Genomic DNA, 16,661 nt, shown 5'->3' on the forward strand with positions numbered 1-16,661 from the left:
CAAGAAATTCAAAGATTTAGGTTAAAAGTAATTTGTTTTTGAAAAACACCCAAACATATAGTAAAACACTCTCTACATACAAAAGTTACTAATTTATAGTATATTAATATAAATTTAAACAATTCGTATAGAAGATAATATAGTATTTTGAAATATTTATTGGATTTCAAAATTATTTATCTTGAAACTAACAAAACATGTACACTAAATATAAATTAATACACTATAAAGAGTTAAATGTCGTTTTAGTCCCTGCGGTTTAGGCCATTTTATCAGTTTAGTCCAAACGTTTTATAATACACAGGGTTTATAAAGATATAATAAGATATAACTTTTTATTGATTGGTATATAAAATTATATGTGCTCAACCCATACAATACAATACATGAGGTTCTTAAAAATGTAATTTTTTCATTATTTAATATATAAAATTAAATTTACTTAACCGATACAATAAACGAGGTTCTTAAAGATATAATTTTTTTATTATTTAATATATAAAATTACATTTATTCAACGGCCATATAATAAACGAGATTTTTAAAGATATATTGTTTTATTATTTGTATATAAAATTACATTTATTCAATCAATATAATAAATGAGGTTTTTAAAGATATTTTTTTATTATTTGATATATAAAATTACGTTTATTCAACCCGTGTATTACACGGGTTCTAACCTAGTTAAATATAATATATAAATATAGATATAGCTAGTAATACAAGTTAACCTTTTCTCCCAAGCAACCCCCTGTGAATCTGACATACACCAACGGCCTACATATTTCTTCATAATTCAATGTATTTAATGATTTATAGACGACAAACAATGATACATTTAACAATTTTTTTTAAAAAGATACAGAATATATTCTTTTGATTTATAGATGGTCTCTAAATGTAAAAGTTACACCAAAGATTCTTAGCTATAAAAGATGGCAAACCTATTACCAGTAAAACTTTCAATGAGACCTTCCGTAGTGGAAGGAGATATAGCGCCAAGGCTCGCTATACTATAGCGTCGAATGGCGCCTGCAAACATCGCCCCGAGGGGTACTACACCCTTTCAACTTGGTTTCCCTACGAAAATTTTAGCGGCGCCATTCCTCTTCACCATTTGTTTTTCTTTCTCACACATATATATCCATTTGTTTTTCTCTCTCACACATATATACATACATACATATATACATATAATTGAAGAGGTACAACCCCACTACACATATGAGGTGTGGTTGGAGCTCCATGGGGCTTTATCAAGTCCACCTAGGATCCACCTCACCTATGGAGCCCCCCTTTAATTTACATGGTGTGGATGGAGCCCCTATTAAACAAAATTAAAAAAAAAACATTTGATTGGTTTAAAACTAGTGGGCCCCACCTGAATATGTGCATATGGGCGCTACCGGGTGTTACCATGATGGAGCCCCATCAATGGCGCCCCCTCTTCACTTGGAGGGTGTGGTGATGGAGCCCATATGGGCGCTATACATGGTGATGTGGCGGGGATGGAGCCCCCACACTCTCCAGCCTAACCCTTCTTTCTTACACAATTGGCACATGTCGTATAACCCTATGTACATCTATGGGGTTTACAGGGTTTGACCACTACACATGGCCTAAGTTATAATAAGACCATGTATAGTGTTCCACGTTCAAGGCGTGGAAACCAAGTCACGTCAGCCATGCCTTCCACCTCCTCCCCTTCATGTGTGATTAGAACCACGCCTTCCTCCTCCACGCTCATTGGTGCGGTGTACACGCCTAAAACATGCAAAAGTGATGTCATATGTGAGTTGGATCGGATCGTACCACACCCCTGAGTATGCACCACCAATGACGCCCTATTATCTCTAATTATTTTTCAATATAAATTTTTTTGAACAGCAAGGAACGACGTGGCAATCACCGTAACACTGGGCGCTGTTGCCAAGGTCGACTGCTCGACCGCCGCCAGCCCCTTGGCTCTCCCAGATGCGCGGAAACCCGACCTCCACCCGCCCAAAGGCACGACAGTGGAATAATCGGTAAAACCTCGCCTCCCATCCAAGACGAATCGGCGCCACCCGTGTTCTCCCCTTAACCTGGATGCCGCAGAAAATAATGAGGAGAGTGAGAGTCGAACCTGTATAACAAGAAACACTAAATCTTTCCCTGACCACTCCACCAGTACCTCATTTGCATTTTTCAATATCAATTGAAATTGGATAAAAACTATAACATCCTCTCTTTCATTGCAGATATATCTCTCCTAATTGTAAGGAACCTTTACGCTTCTCCATAAGGTCATTCTCTTAGCTTAGACTATGGGGTATGGTGGGGCTTGGGTTGGGGCTTGGGGCTTGGGGTTTGGGTTGGGCATTTGGTGACACGTGGATCTTGAATATTCTCAACCTAAAGCCAAGTTTTCAAGGGGTATGGTTGGGGCTTGGGTTGGGCGTGGCTGAGCGGGTGGCATAGCCACATCAACAATTTTTTTTTAATATATATTTATATTTATAACTACATAGAAAATAAACATACATATTTTTTTTAAAAAATACATAAACATACATAATAATTATCAAAATAAAAAACAGTCATTCTTCGTCGTTTTCGTCGGTTTCGAACCCAGTAATCGTTGAAACATGTTCCACCAAATCAGCTCGAAGGTTCTGATGTATATCCCTTGACTTTATTAAAAATTCATTTGCCGCTTTATCTTCGTCTGTTACGTTACCTGGTTGGGGGTCATCATCATCATAGTAGGTTACGACCGCTCTACCTTCATCCTCCAAAATCATGTTGTGAAGAATGACACATGTGTACATCACGTTTCCAATTTGATCCTTGTCCCATAGTCGACAAGGTATTGCCAATATTCGCCACCTTTTCTTCAAAACACAAAATGCTCGCTCGACGTCTTTACGTGCAGCCATCTGGACCCTGTTAAACTTTAATCTCTTTGGATTTGAGGTACCGTGTCTTGTGAACGATTTTACGAAAACCCCCCACTCTGGGTAAATCCCATCAACTAGGTAGTACCCGTACATGTACTCAATCCCGTTTACAAAGAAAGTTCCTTTGGGTCCTATACCATTTACCCGATCATTGAAAAGAGGCGAGTGGTTTATGATGGTAATATCATTATGTGAACCTGGCATACCGAAGAACGCATGCCATATCCAAAGATCTTGGGACGCAACCGCTTCAAGCATGATGGCTGGCACCCCGTGAAATCCATTAGTGTGAGCGCCTTGCCATTGGGTAGGACAAGGTTCCCAGGGCCATTTCATACTATCTAAACTACCTAGCATCCCGGGTAGCCCATGATAATTAGCGTGATGATCCAATATTTGTTGCATGTCACTGAATGAGGGCTTTCTCAAATATCTTTTCGTATAAAGTTCTAGAATACACGAACAAAAGTTGTGAAGAGTTTCTCTAGCTACACGTGCAGACATTTTTAAATAGTCATCCATAATGTCCGAACTATTGCCGTACGCTAACTGCCTAAGTGCGGCCGTGACCTTTTGTCACGTACTATTTCCTAATTGCCCGGTTACATCGGGTTTTTGTTAGAAATAATCATATTTCTCCTCAAGATCTCTAGATATTCTTAAAAATAAGTTTCTACTCATACGAAAACGACGCCTAAACATTTTTTCATCATACTTAGGTTCCACTGAGAAGTAATCGCTTACCAACAAATCGTTAGCGGTGTGCCGTTCACGAGCGATGTACCTCCTCCTCCGTTTAGGTTGTTGAGTCCCTTCCTCATCGTCTTCGTCTTCCACGATAGCTTTCACCACCGTCGCGATCATTTGTAGAAATATTTCCGCACCATCGTCAGATGATGATGACGATTCACTATAACTTGAAGAACTCATGGTAATATTGTGTTTTATGTGTTTGATATTGTGTGAGAAAAATGTTAAATGTTGTAAGTATATATAAAGGAAAAAAAAAAAATTTTAAACTAGCCCCCAACGGCTACTTTGAATGGGCCACTCAGCAACCGCCATGTCACCTTGCTCCCCCGCCCCACGCCCGGCTTGAAACCCAAGCCCCAAGAGCCACGCTCCAAACCCAAGCTCACCCGGGGTGGTGCCTTGGGCGTTTTCCCCCAACCCACGCCCAAACCCCCGCCCCATACCCCACGGCCTTACATGAAGAGGCCTTTAGAAGAGAGAATGAAAGAGGGTAGAGGGGCGGGCGCCTTTGGAGCATTCACATCTATTCCATTATATTTTTACCTTAAATTACATTAAAAACACTATAATTTTTCTATTATTTTCAATTAAATAATATTTTTTATACATTTATCATTACCTCTTCTCTCTCCTCCACTTTCAAAATATATTAAAAAATTATAAAGGGTGAACACTATCTCCCCAAAAATACAGATGAACAGTAACATTTTCTTTTTCCTCCATTCATAACCACTTTTTATACTTATTATATTATAAAAACTCCACACACATAATTTAATGGAATGAATGTGAATACTCTTAGGAATTTTACAATGCGAATGGTCTAAACTTATAAAATTTACGAGATAATAAAAGTGCTTGTCACACTCTTTTTTACTTTAAACCTTCTAGAAAGGGTTATATATATAACATATAGAAACTCATTTAAACAAAATAGTTAATTTAAAATGATAAGATTGGAGGGTGTGATTTTTTACCCTCTCTTTCATCCATCAACTCTCTATTGTAAATCTCTCATAATTTATTAATGAGTAAATTGCCATTTTGGTCTCTGTGGTTTGGAAAGTTTTGTCATTTTAGTTCAAATCTTAAACTTTTTAAATCTGGGTCTCTGTGGTTTGTATTTTGTTACCATTTTAGTCCAAATCTTAAAAACTCTCATTTTTTACTGTTTCAACATCCTTTTTTTGTCCTTATCTGCAGGGGTAGTTTTGTCTAGTTATTTTTCATTAAAACAATTTCTTTATTAAAAATCCCACAAATATAAATACCCCCTTTCAGTTCCCAATTACATCATCTTCAACCTCCCAACACAAAACCCAGGTGCAAATTTGGCTGCATATTTGACCAAGAACGTTGGCTCGTTCTTGTAGAGTAGGAAACATAAAAATGACAGCAAGTTCCAAATCAAAATATTCATCGAAGCACAAATCTGCCGGCAACATAAAAACAACAACCACAAATCAAAAATAACCTCTCCTGCAAATATGTTGCGGGTTCAAGTATCCGGCAGATCTGTTGCGACGTAAACCTCACTGTTGTCGTCGTCGCCGGCATGGCTCCGACGGCCAGCCGTCAGCCATGTCACCGTCATCTTCCGCCGTCATCTTCATCAGACATTCATCATAAATCAACATCATCATCTTCACGACATCGTCATCATTCCAACTAGAAAACAAACCTGGAAATAATGAATGTGCTGAGGGTGTTTATCGGAGACACCCAAACCACCGCCGACGGTTGACCGGTTGGCCCGCCAGAAGTGAAATCGAGAGGGGGAGGGGCTGCAAGGTTGATTTTTGATGAAGATAGGAGGTTAAGGGGGTGTTTGCAGGTGGGAATTCGTCGAGCACAGAACCACCGTCGTGCGTCGGCAGAGGCTCCACAAGTGCAAACCATCATTGTCATTGCTTCGATCTCCTGTGGGTTAGGGTTTTTTTTTGGGTTGATCTCTGGTTAGGGTTTCCGATTGGGAGGTTGAAGATGATGATGTAATTGGGAACTGATAGGGGTATTTATTTGGTGGGGTATTTTAATAAAGAAATTGTTTTAATGAAAATTAAATGGACAAAACTACCCTTGCAGATAAAGACAAAAAAAGGGATGTTGAAACAGTAAAAAATGAGAGTTTTTGAGATTTGGACTTAAATGCCAACAAAATGCAAACCACATGGACCCAGATTTAAAAAGTTTGAGATTTGGACTAAAATGGCAAAACTGCCAAAACCACAGGGACCAAAATGGCAGCTTACTCTTTATTTATCTAAGAGCATTCATATCCATTCCACTATATTTTCACTATAAATTATACTAAAAAAATATTATATTTTCTCTCTTTTTCTCAATTAAATAATATTTTTATACTTTTATTATTACATTCTCTCTCTCGTTCACTCACAACCACTTTCAAAATATATTAAAAAATTATACGGGTGACCAGTGTCCCCTCAAATACACAGATGAACAGTAATATTTTATCACTCCTCCACTCACAACCACTTTTTATACTTTTTATATTATAAAAAACTCCTATCAGATGATTTGATGGGATGGATGTGAATGCTTTAATAGAAATAAAATTTATTAGTTTTAACTCAGTTACCAAATAAAAAAATAAAAAGTAAAGATAATATTATTAATTAAAACTTTTTATTGATAATAAAAACATTAAATTATATTATATTATAATTAAACATAACATAACATGTTTAAACATTACAAAAAAAAAAATAAAAAGTCGGTTTTCGTTAAAGATTAATTTTAAATACAACTTGGCTCACAAGATTCATTATTCATTGAAATGTCAATCAAACACATGCCAAAACCGTTTACAAGACCTGGTTTCACTAATATATATTAGTGCTAACAAAATTAAACAAAACTATGTATTTATTCATTTTTTTCTAAAAGTTAACAACCATAAGTCATTAGAAAAAAAAACTTAAATGTTAAATGAAATATTATAAAAAAATAAAATATTAAAAGTAATAAATTAACTTTGAAAGCGAGGGAGTTTTTATTCGAGAGACCTAGTGAATAATCCCTGGTCAGGAATGTTTTCTTCGAGGCCGAGAGAGGGGTAGCGTTCCTGTGAGGAATGTTTATCTAAAATGTAATGACTAAAAACACTTCAAAAACTGTCTGAACCAGAAAGTAGGAGATCAAAAACTGTCTACGAAAATCAGGCAATTTCCAGAAAATTAAATTTTCCAGCCAGGGGCTGCCGCCCCTTGGACCCTGCTCCCAGGGGCGCTGCCCCCGGACCACCACCAAGATCGTAGAACGCAATGACTCAATTAAAAAACCCAGATCGTAAAAATGTAATTCAAGAATTTCTTACGTGGATCGAAGCCGATTTCTTCAATGATTGACGAAATTTGAATGATAGAAACACTTATCAGCGATCGAATCGAACGGATCGAGTGATTCGCTTTAAATCACGGGAAAAATGAGATATTGTATGAAGTTAAACTGTTTTTTTTTCAAAAAAGTTGAAGAACACGTTGATTGTGTGTTTGAATCATTGATTGGTGACGAAAATCGCACTATAATGTAGTGATTATTGAGATAGAAAGTGAAGAAAATGTTGAAGATGATTAGTTTTGAAAATGGCGGGTTTTGAAGTTACCGGGGAGAATAATGAAGAAGAAAGCATACGATTTACTAAATTACGCTTTCTCTTTATTTTAAATTTTTTCACATGTCATAATCCTATTGATTCATATCCTTCCTTGCCAAAATAAACTTTCTATTTGATACTCACCCTAAGATCATATGTAGTGGTTAAGAAATATAATGCCCCCACCATAGGGCATTATCCGACACGTGTCAACCCAGTCAGCATGGGGCGTTATTGCAAAATTGGCGTAGTGGGAATAATGCGCAAATAATGCCCCTTTCAATCCTTAAACACAAAAAAAAAAAACAAAGTGATTTCTCATCGGTGGGTCAACCCAAGTCAAAGCTCCAACAATTGCAAAATGGCGTTTTAAAAATCACGCCACATTCATTTTTTTTTTTTGAAAAATAACGCCCGGTAACGCCCTGTGTAATGGCGGCCGGGGCTTTATAAGGCGTTTTTTTTGAAAAATTTTTAAAAAACACGCCCCACTACGGGTGGTCTAAGTGGTATTCCTAATGTTACAAGATGTAACATATTTAAGGGCGGAGGGTATAATACTCGGTGACATATGCGGTGAGTGGGAGTCACCGATCGGTGACCACCCCCACTTGATTGAGTTATGCATGCGGTGAGTGGGTGAGAGTTTACCAAATTCGGTGTGTAGTCACCGAAGTGATTGAAGCGTGATGGAGGAGAGAGAGAGGAGAGAACAACCAATCAAAATTGATAATCACTCAAACACCCTAGGGTGATTAACCATACCCCCTGATTGAGTGCAAAATGAAGAGTGAAACGGGGAGTTGACATGACATGATATTATTGGGTAGGATTTCACTCAATCACCGTAGAGTAATTAACCATACCGTCCACCCTAAGCTTATATTGTGTTTTGTTAATTATACCTAACACCGTCCTGACATGTTAGTTAAACATTTAAACTTCTTTAAAATTTTTGGTTTTGTACTTTCTTGCTCATTTGGCGAGTACGGCCAGGTAAAAAATGACGTGTAAAGTCATCTCAATGGACAATAAGCTAGTACGATATTTAGGGCATCTTTGGGTAAACTTATTGAAACAACTTATTGACTTATTAGCTTCTTGAAAAAGTCAAGATTTTGTGATTTAGGGCATGTTTGGGTAAGTTTATTGTAACAACTTATTAACTTATTGGCTTCTTGGAAAAGTCAGGATTTTGTGACTTATTGACTTATTGGCTTTTCCCCCTCACATACACCCTTTTGCCAAATATCATTTTAAAGCTTATGACTTTTTAAAAAGCCAATAAGTCAATAAGTTGTTTCAAAAAGCTTACCCAAACATGCCCTTACACTTTTTAATAACTAAATGAATTGTTAATTTAGAGATGATCCCCTCATGACATAAACGATAAAACACGATCAAATGGTTACTTTAATTCATTTAAAATAAATACTGACACAATGTGAATTGTGAAGTATTATAATCAAATTGAGCCATCAAACTAAGTTATTTTATTGTATTGTGATATTATCCAAAATTTCTCTGTACATATTTGGATCTCAAAATAAATTAAATTAGTTAATTTCCCCCGCGCTTCGTGGCGCGATCTCGATCGGCATTGATTCGGTTTGTTTTTGTACCAACATAATACATGCATTCGGTATAACAATCAACATCTGCTCTACATCGATCTAAAACCATAAAACAAACAGTACCCAAGACTAGGCAACCAACCTTGTATCGAGTACTCAAGAAGTACTCAAAGCCTAGATGAGACTTTTACGATACTTGTTTAGAAATGGTGTAGGATTGGACTATTGGATATGTGATTATTGTTGGCCCTTATTTAATTCTAACAACCTATTAGTCATTATTTAATGCTCCATCTAGTCAAAGTTACTATCATAAATGATAAAACTCAATATATGCCTATATAGAACACAAGTACATAACACATAACACACTACTCTCTATAAGCAACCAAAACCTATGACCTGTAATTAACTCACACATATCCCCTAAAGTCTTTATTATAAATCCCATCTCTCCTTTTCTCCTTTTACTCATCTCTACAACCCCAACACCACCACACCATGAAGGAGCTCTGGACAACCATGGCTTCTCTAATGGGCGTTCTAGCCTTCTTCCAAACTCTCATCCACACCGTGGTCCCACCCGAGCTCCGTTTCGCCGTTTTAAAACTCTTCCAACGCCTCTTTAACTGTTTCTCAGCCTATTGTTACTACGAAATAACCGAAATCGACGGTGTCAACACCAACGAACTCTACAACGCGGTGCAACTTTACCTCTCATCCGCCGCTTCTTCCTCGGCTTTCACCTCTTCGAACCGGTTATCGCTCACCCGCGGTCTTAACTCCTCCGTCATAACCTACGGGTTGGCCAACAACGATCGTCTGTCTGACGTGTTTCGCGGCGTCCCCGTTGTGTGGGAACACATCGTGACGCCGCGACAGTCGCAGACGTTCTCTTGGCGCCCAATGCCGGAGGAGAAGCGCGGGTTCACCCTCCGGATTAATAAGAAAAATAATGCTCTTCTAAAAGATTACCTCGAGTTCATTACTGAGAAAGCGGGTGAGATTAGGAGGAAAAACCAGGACAGATTGCTTTACACGAATTCCCGCGGAGGTTCTTTAGACTCCCGCGGGCATCCGTGGGAATCTGTCCCGTTTAAACATCCGAGCACGTTTGATACGCTCGCGATGGATCCAATGATGAAAGTACAGATAATGTGCGACCTGTCTGATTTCGCTAACGGGGAGGAATTCTATAAAAGAACCGGCCGTGCGTGGAAACGTGGGTATTTGTTGTACGGTCCACCCGGTACCGGAAAGTCAAGTATGATCGCGGCAATGGCGAATCATCTCGGGTATGATATCTACGATCTCGAGTTAACCGAAGTCAACACGAATTCGGAGCTCCGAAAGTTGCTTATGAAGACAAGTTCAAAATCAATTATTGTGATCGAAGACATTGATTGTTCGATAAATCTTACAAATCGTAAAAAAAGCAACGGTGGATCAGCGGATAGTGTTTCGGGTAAGAGATCTGGTCCATCTGGGTCCCCTGGCCCGGCTGGGACTGGTCCAGGGGATCTGGATGGTAGTGGGAATAATAATTCCATTACTTTATCCGGGTTATTAAACTTTACGGACGGGTTATGGTCGTGTTGCGGGTCGGAGCGGATATTCGTTTTCACAACTAATCACATTGAGAAACTTGACCCGGCATTGTTGCGGAGCGGGCGAATGGATATGCATGTGTTTATGAGCTACTGTTCATTTCCTTCACTAAAAATTTTGTTGAAAAATTATTTGGGTATTGACTTGGTGGATATTGAAAAGGATGTTTTGGATGAGCTGGCGGCGGTGATCGATGCGGCGGAGATGACTCCGGCGGATGTTAGTGAGGTGTTGATAAAAAACCGGCGAGATAATGATCGCGCAGTTAAGGAGTTATTAGAGGCGTTGAAGACAAGAGCGGAGAAAAAACGGGTGGATATGAGGCGGCGGGTCGAGGTAGAGGAGGCGGAAGAGGAAGAGAAGAGGGCGTTGGATAGTCCGAAAGATGGTAGTGGTGCGGTGAAATGTGGCGATGACGTGGAGGGGGATTATAAGAAAGGTGATGAGGATAATGGGGTTGATTAACTTTTTGATTAATTAATCAAAGTTGATTATTTTATTTCTTTTTTTTTTCTTTTTTAGTTTTTGGGTTTAATTAATTGTTAATCCGGTAAAACAGGGGTTTGAAACTTTAGGTGGGGATGTAGTGGGAATTGGATATTGGATATTGAAGATTTGGGAAAATGAAAAATGCATAGTTGGTCCTTCGGCTTTTACAATGTTTGAGATTTTGGTTATTTGCTATACTCAAAAATTACAGAAATTGTCACTACAATGTCTTCAGGTTCTTATTTTTCTACCTTCATTTCATGTAGAGTTAGTTAACCCGAATGTTTCACTGTTCAAAGGTTTCATTTTTCACTTTAGGGTTTAAAATGGTTTTACTATTGCCATTTTAATCCACTGGGTTAACTTCATCCATTATTTCTGTTAACGAGAAGGGTTATTCGGTCATTTTATATGACCGAATTGCCATTTTTGGACCCACAGGAGAAAAATGAAACCTTTGTACTAAACTGGTAAAATAACCCAAACCACAAGGCCTAAAATGACATTTAACTCTCAAAATATTAATGTAAGAAAGTTGTACTGGTTAAACTCTAAAAAAACATATTAATTACAACAAAAAAACATATTAATTACAATTTTGTCCTCTTTATATATGTATTATAATATAGTGTGCGTGTTTATATAATATATATATATATATATACATATATATATATATAATAGGGTTGAGTTTATTTCAGAACTCTAAATAACTACAGAACTTTCAGAACTCCTAATAAACAATCATTTTATATATAAGTTTTTGTATTTACGATCTTTTTATTATCTATTATATGTATTTCTTTGATTACATACATGTTAAAAGTAGTTTCCATATATTTAATTACCAAAATTATTTATATGTGTCATAACTAATTACATATATGTAAAAAACTAGTTTACATATGTGTAATTATAAAATTACATATAAAAAATGATAAAATTACTATGTAATCGTAAAAATACACATAATAAATGCTAAAATTGTCCTAAACATAAAAATATATAAATAAAAAGATTCTTTATTAGGAGTTCTGTAAATATTTATGGTTCTGAAATGATCCGGGCCCATATAATATATATATATATATATATATAATAGTTATAAGGCTAATTATAATGAGAAAACCCATTCCAGTTGAGAAAACCCAGAAAACTCTCACATGTGGCTAGGATTGATCCACGTTTGATATTTGTTTGATAAGAGAGAAGGGCATAATCGTCCATTTGTTTTAAACTTTTGATAGGATGAGATGTGTAAGTCTGCGTGTGCGGACTTTTCTTCTTTTCAACTTTCTCCCATTTAATACTTGTACTTGTATGCCCTAATCTCTCTCCTCTTTCACATATCTTCTTTCTTCTTTATTACATATCCATCTCCAAATCTCACATATCATTTATTCCAACCAGAAATTATAGAGAAAGAAAGAAACCATATTCACCACCATTGAAGACTTTTTGCATTTAACATGGCTGATTTGAACAGCCAACAACCTCCGACTGTTGCCGGTGGTACGGGGACACTCAATGATCATCCGGGTTCACCCTTAAATGTTGTCCCACATAATCTTTTACCTGATTTTGCATTTAATGAAGATGAAGATGCATTGCGTGAAAGTAGAGTTGTTGAAGATCCTGAACCCATTTCTTCAGAGTTTGCAGGTGAGTGATACTTTTTTTTAGTTTAATTAAATGTACAACTTTAAATGCATACGAGTAGTTGTGTAAATTAAGGTTTTCTTGTTTATATTTTCACTGGATTCTTCTTGATTTTTTTGGTATTTTTTTATGTGTAGCCTCAGTTCTGAATCAAAATGGCACAAATGATGATGAGGATGGTGTTCAGAATTGTACTTTTACACAGCTGCTATCCACAGGTCATTGTTTATGTGAAACCATGAATTTTTATCTATAGGGTTATTGTAACACCCCTAGTTTTAATGTTTGTAGTTTGTTATTATCATTATTATTATTATTATTATTATTATTATTATTATTATTTGTTTTTTTGTTGGTAGAGGAGGAAAAAAAAAACAGATGATGTGTTGGTTAGTTTGGTTGAAAATGTGGTAAACTTGTACAAGGTAAAAACAAGTGTAACCATTTTTATTTTTTATTTTTATGAAACAAGCTTTTATATTTTGTAGAAGGTAAAAACATGTGGTTACACTTGTATTAAGTTTTTATATTTTTTGGAAGGGGAAAAAATCGAGATTACATTTTTGGATTACATAAAAAAAATGCACCAGCATCTACACTTTTTGGTGACATCAAAAAAATGTACCACCATGTTTTCTTTGCATTTTAGGAAAACGTGTTAAAGTTGTATTTGAGAATACAGTAATATGCATCAGTTTGTTAGGTTTCATGTTACAAGTAAATTTCTTTTTTAACCTATACGTGTTAAAATTTATTAAACAATACCTTTTTTGTAGGTGTTCATGCGGACGAGGAATTTTATGTTCACCACACACCCAATGGCACTAGAATGTGGTGTCCTAATCAGGGGAGGAGCTTAGAGGAGGCCGGACCGGGCCTCGACCCGTGCGGTTTTTTCGCCCAGTAGTGTTAAATTTAAGGTTTTCGAGAATTTTTTCACATGTGTATTGGTTCGGCCCAGGCTGATTTTATCTCCAAAAAACATCGGCCCATGCTGAGTTTTAGGTCAAGATCCGCCACTGGTCCTAATGTTCCTATTGTTTTAAAGCCTGTTGTTGGTTGTGTATATGAAACGTGGAAGGATGTGTTCAGTATGTACAAGGACTATGTTGTGTATTCGGGTTTTCTATTCGTAAGGGGCAAACCAAGAGATGGAAGGGGTTTGTCACTCACCAGTACATAAGGTGTACTAAATTTTCAAAACCACAGATTAAGCGTAAAACTGATACCTTGGAGCAGTCAACCTTGACTATCAGGCAAAGTAATTTCACAGTGACAGATTGCAAGGCTAGTATACTGGTTAAGTTTTGTGAGGGCAGCTCTATGTGCGCAGTGGTAGGGTTCCATGAGCACCATAATCATCCGTTTGTTGAGCGTTTTAATCGTGACCTAAGTAGGATTTCAAGGAAACTACCCTTTGCATCCAAACAGTTTATCCATAACATGAGTTTGAACAGAATTGGTCCAATTGTTTCTCACAGAGTTTTAGTGTCCCTGATGGGTGTACATCATAATGTACGTGGCATGCTAACTGATTTTAAGAACTGGAGCCAGTCGGTTAGGCTTTATATTGGTGACCGTGATGCGCAACTTGTTATAGATCGTCTCAAAGAAAGATCTGAGAGCTTACCAGACTTTTACTATGAGTTTGTGGTTGAGAAAGGGCAATTGAGATCGATTTTTTGGGCAGACGAAATTTCCAAGATAAACTATGAGGTGTTTGGTGATGTGTTAGCTTTTGATGCGACTTATCACACTAACAAGTAAGGTTTTGCAAAGTGGCACTTTTTTCCCTTTAACATATTATTAACTTTTGTTTATTTTCTTCGTCGCACAGGTACAGTATGATTTTTGTTCCTTTCACTGGCGTTGATAATCATAAACAATGTGTGACATTTGGTGCTGGCTTGCTATTCAATGAAACCACTGAGTCTTACAAGTGGTTACTTGAATCATTTCTGAAGGCACACAAGAAGCAACCAAAGTTAGTTCTAACGGACCAGGACCCTTCAATGAAAGCTGCCATTTAAGAGGTTTTCACAGACTCTCGGCACCGCCTTTCCATGTGGCATATTATGAAGAAACTTCCCACCAAGGTTTTATTAATTTATGAATCTCTTTTGAGAAGTTTTTTTTTTGGTTACATTTTCTTAACAGTTTTGTGTTTTGATATGTATAGATTGCTGGAGACCTGTTACAAAACTCTGAGCTAAGAGCATTGATGCATCGTTTGGTGTGGAGTATTCACATGAAGCCATCTACATTTGAGACGCGTTGGCAACTTTTGATGGAGGAATATGGGTTACAAGATCACGACTGGTTGAATGATATGTACTCAATTAGGGACCAATGGGTACCTGCCTACTTCCATGATATCCCAATGTGTTGTCTGATGAAGACTACATCAAGATGTGAAAGTTCTAACTCAAGCTTCAAGATCAACTCTTCTAGCGCTAACACACTAGTTCAGTTCATGCTATGTTACGAAACTAGGATAGACAATCAGCGTTGCAGGCAACGTGTTGCAGAGTTTAAAACTTCATCTAGTGTATTCATGGACACTATTGACTTAGCTATTGAGAAGCATGCTTTTGAGTTGTATACACATGCAATTTTCACAGAAGTAAGAAAAGAGATATACAAGGGGAAGCTGTTTTGTTACATTGTAAACACGGAGGATTGTGATGATGTTTGTGTTTACTATGTGAATCAGTTGGACAAACGAAACAATGCAACCAACACATTCACGGTAACTTGCTGTATCCTTATAGTGGCATCTTTTGTTTAAGCTTTCATTATGTTTTTTTTTTTCACAGAAGCTTAATAATGTGTTTTGGTGTTTTTGTAGGTTAAACTTGAGTTGAGAAATCAGTCGGTCTCTTGTTCATGCAACAACTTCATCCGTATTGGATATCTGTGTAGGCACATTTTTTGTGTTTACCGGGTAAACAATATTGAAAAAATCCCGGCACAGTTTGTTGTTAAGCGTTGGACTAGGGACGTGCTTCCAAAAAGTTTATTTTCAATTGAGAGTCGATATGGCGTTGACACCCGTCCACAAGCTGCTGCGGAAGTCAGATTCTTGAGATTGTAACCGAATGTGTAGACGCATTAAGAAGTGATGTTGGAGGACTTTCTTCTTTCGCTGAGCAGATAAAGGAACTGAAATGCAAGTTACTAAATGGAGGACCAGTTGATGACGAAGCCAACAATGATAACTATGCTGCTGTTGAAGAATTGCTTGGTGTTTCTTTAGATGGGGACGTAACTCTCAACAATCCAGACGGGATCAGGAACAAAGGATGCGGCAAACGTCGACGATTGTCTAGAGCATCTCAGGATGGAACGAGCAACTCTGCTGTCAAACCTCCCAAAACACCCAGGCTTTGCCGAACATGTATGAAGTACGTGACTGGGCATGATTCAAGAAATTGCAAGAAAAAGAAGAACAAGAATAAATCGGGTAACGAGGATGAGGACTCAAGCTCTGCGAATCAGGAGTCCACTTGATTTGGTATTTATGTTGATGTGTGTGCTGTGCGTGTTTTGAAAACTTTTATGACGCCAGCTTTTTGGTCTCCATTTTAGTGGAGCGCAACTAAACTTTGATCATCCCTTTTGTATTTTTTGGGCTGCCTTTTGTACATGCACATGTTTGCATGTGTAGATTATCTGAAAATCGATGCACATGCATATGTTTGCATGTTAGGATGTATGTGGGTTTGGTATGTAGTATGGTTTTCAGTTTAATGACTATGGTTTAATTGATCAGTTGCATTATGAAATGATATCCACAATGTTTGTGTGAGAAGTAAATGTTGTTTGTTGAGGTTTTTGCATTGTTTGTTGAGATTAAGAAATAGGTGGTACTTAGTTGGATTATGCTTGTTAGTATGCTAATGACATTTTCGTTAGTATGTACTTGTTGATGTTTGGTTGAAGCTGAGAATTTTCTATGCTATGGATTTTTTGGTTTTGTTTTTACCATGTTACATTTTTTTTCCCTGAGATTTTTGT

General features: G+C 37.2%; 2 protein-coding genes across 2 annotated transcripts; both read left to right on the forward strand.

Annotated features, from left to right (window-relative positions):
- Positions 1–9,267: 9,267 nt before the first annotated feature.
- Positions 9,268–11,208, forward strand: LOC110886140 (AAA-ATPase At5g57480). Its single transcript, XM_022133901.2, has one exon. It carries the CDS (start codon positions 9,390–9,392, stop codon positions 10,959–10,961), a length of 1,572 nt encoding a protein of 523 aa, XP_021989593.1. The 5' UTR covers positions 9,268–9,389; the 3' UTR covers positions 10,962–11,208.
- Positions 11,209–12,115: 907 nt separating this feature from the next.
- Positions 12,116–16,394, forward strand: LOC110886139 (protein FAR1-RELATED SEQUENCE 5). The gene is made up of 6 exons (XM_022133899.2): positions 12,116–12,647; positions 12,782–12,862; positions 13,421–14,407; positions 14,482–14,740; positions 14,824–15,393; positions 15,493–16,394. The coding sequence occupies exons 4-6, from the start codon at positions 14,708–14,710 to the stop codon at positions 15,736–15,738; spliced, it is 849 nt and encodes a 282-aa protein (XP_021989591.1). The 5' UTR covers positions 12,116–12,647; positions 12,782–12,862; positions 13,421–14,407; positions 14,482–14,707; the 3' UTR covers positions 15,739–16,394.
- The last annotated feature ends 267 nt before the right edge of the window (positions 16,395–16,661 follow it).

Source organism: Helianthus annuus, chromosome 10 (assembly GCF_002127325.2).
Source record: "Helianthus annuus cultivar XRQ/B chromosome 10, HanXRQr2.0-SUNRISE, whole genome shotgun sequence".
Taxonomy (NCBI): Eukaryota; Viridiplantae; Streptophyta; class Magnoliopsida; order Asterales; family Asteraceae; genus Helianthus; species Helianthus annuus.

Excerpts from the sequence above, each read along its gene's own strand:
- LOC110886140 (XM_022133901.2), top strand. The coding sequence starts at position 9,390 with ATGAAGGAGCTCTGGACAACCATGGCTTCTCTAATGGGCGTTCTAGCC.
- LOC110886139 (XM_022133899.2), top strand. The coding sequence starts at position 14,708 with ATGTGGCATATTATGAAGAAACTTCCCACCAAG. Across the intron at positions 14,741-14,823 it reads TGAAGAAACTTCCCACCAAG|ATTGCTGGAGACCTGTTACA; the intron begins GTTTTATTAATT and ends TGATATGTATAG. Across the intron at positions 15,394-15,492 it reads ATGCAACCAACACATTCACG|GTTAAACTTGAGTTGAGAAA; the intron begins GTAACTTGCTGT and ends GTGTTTTTGTAG.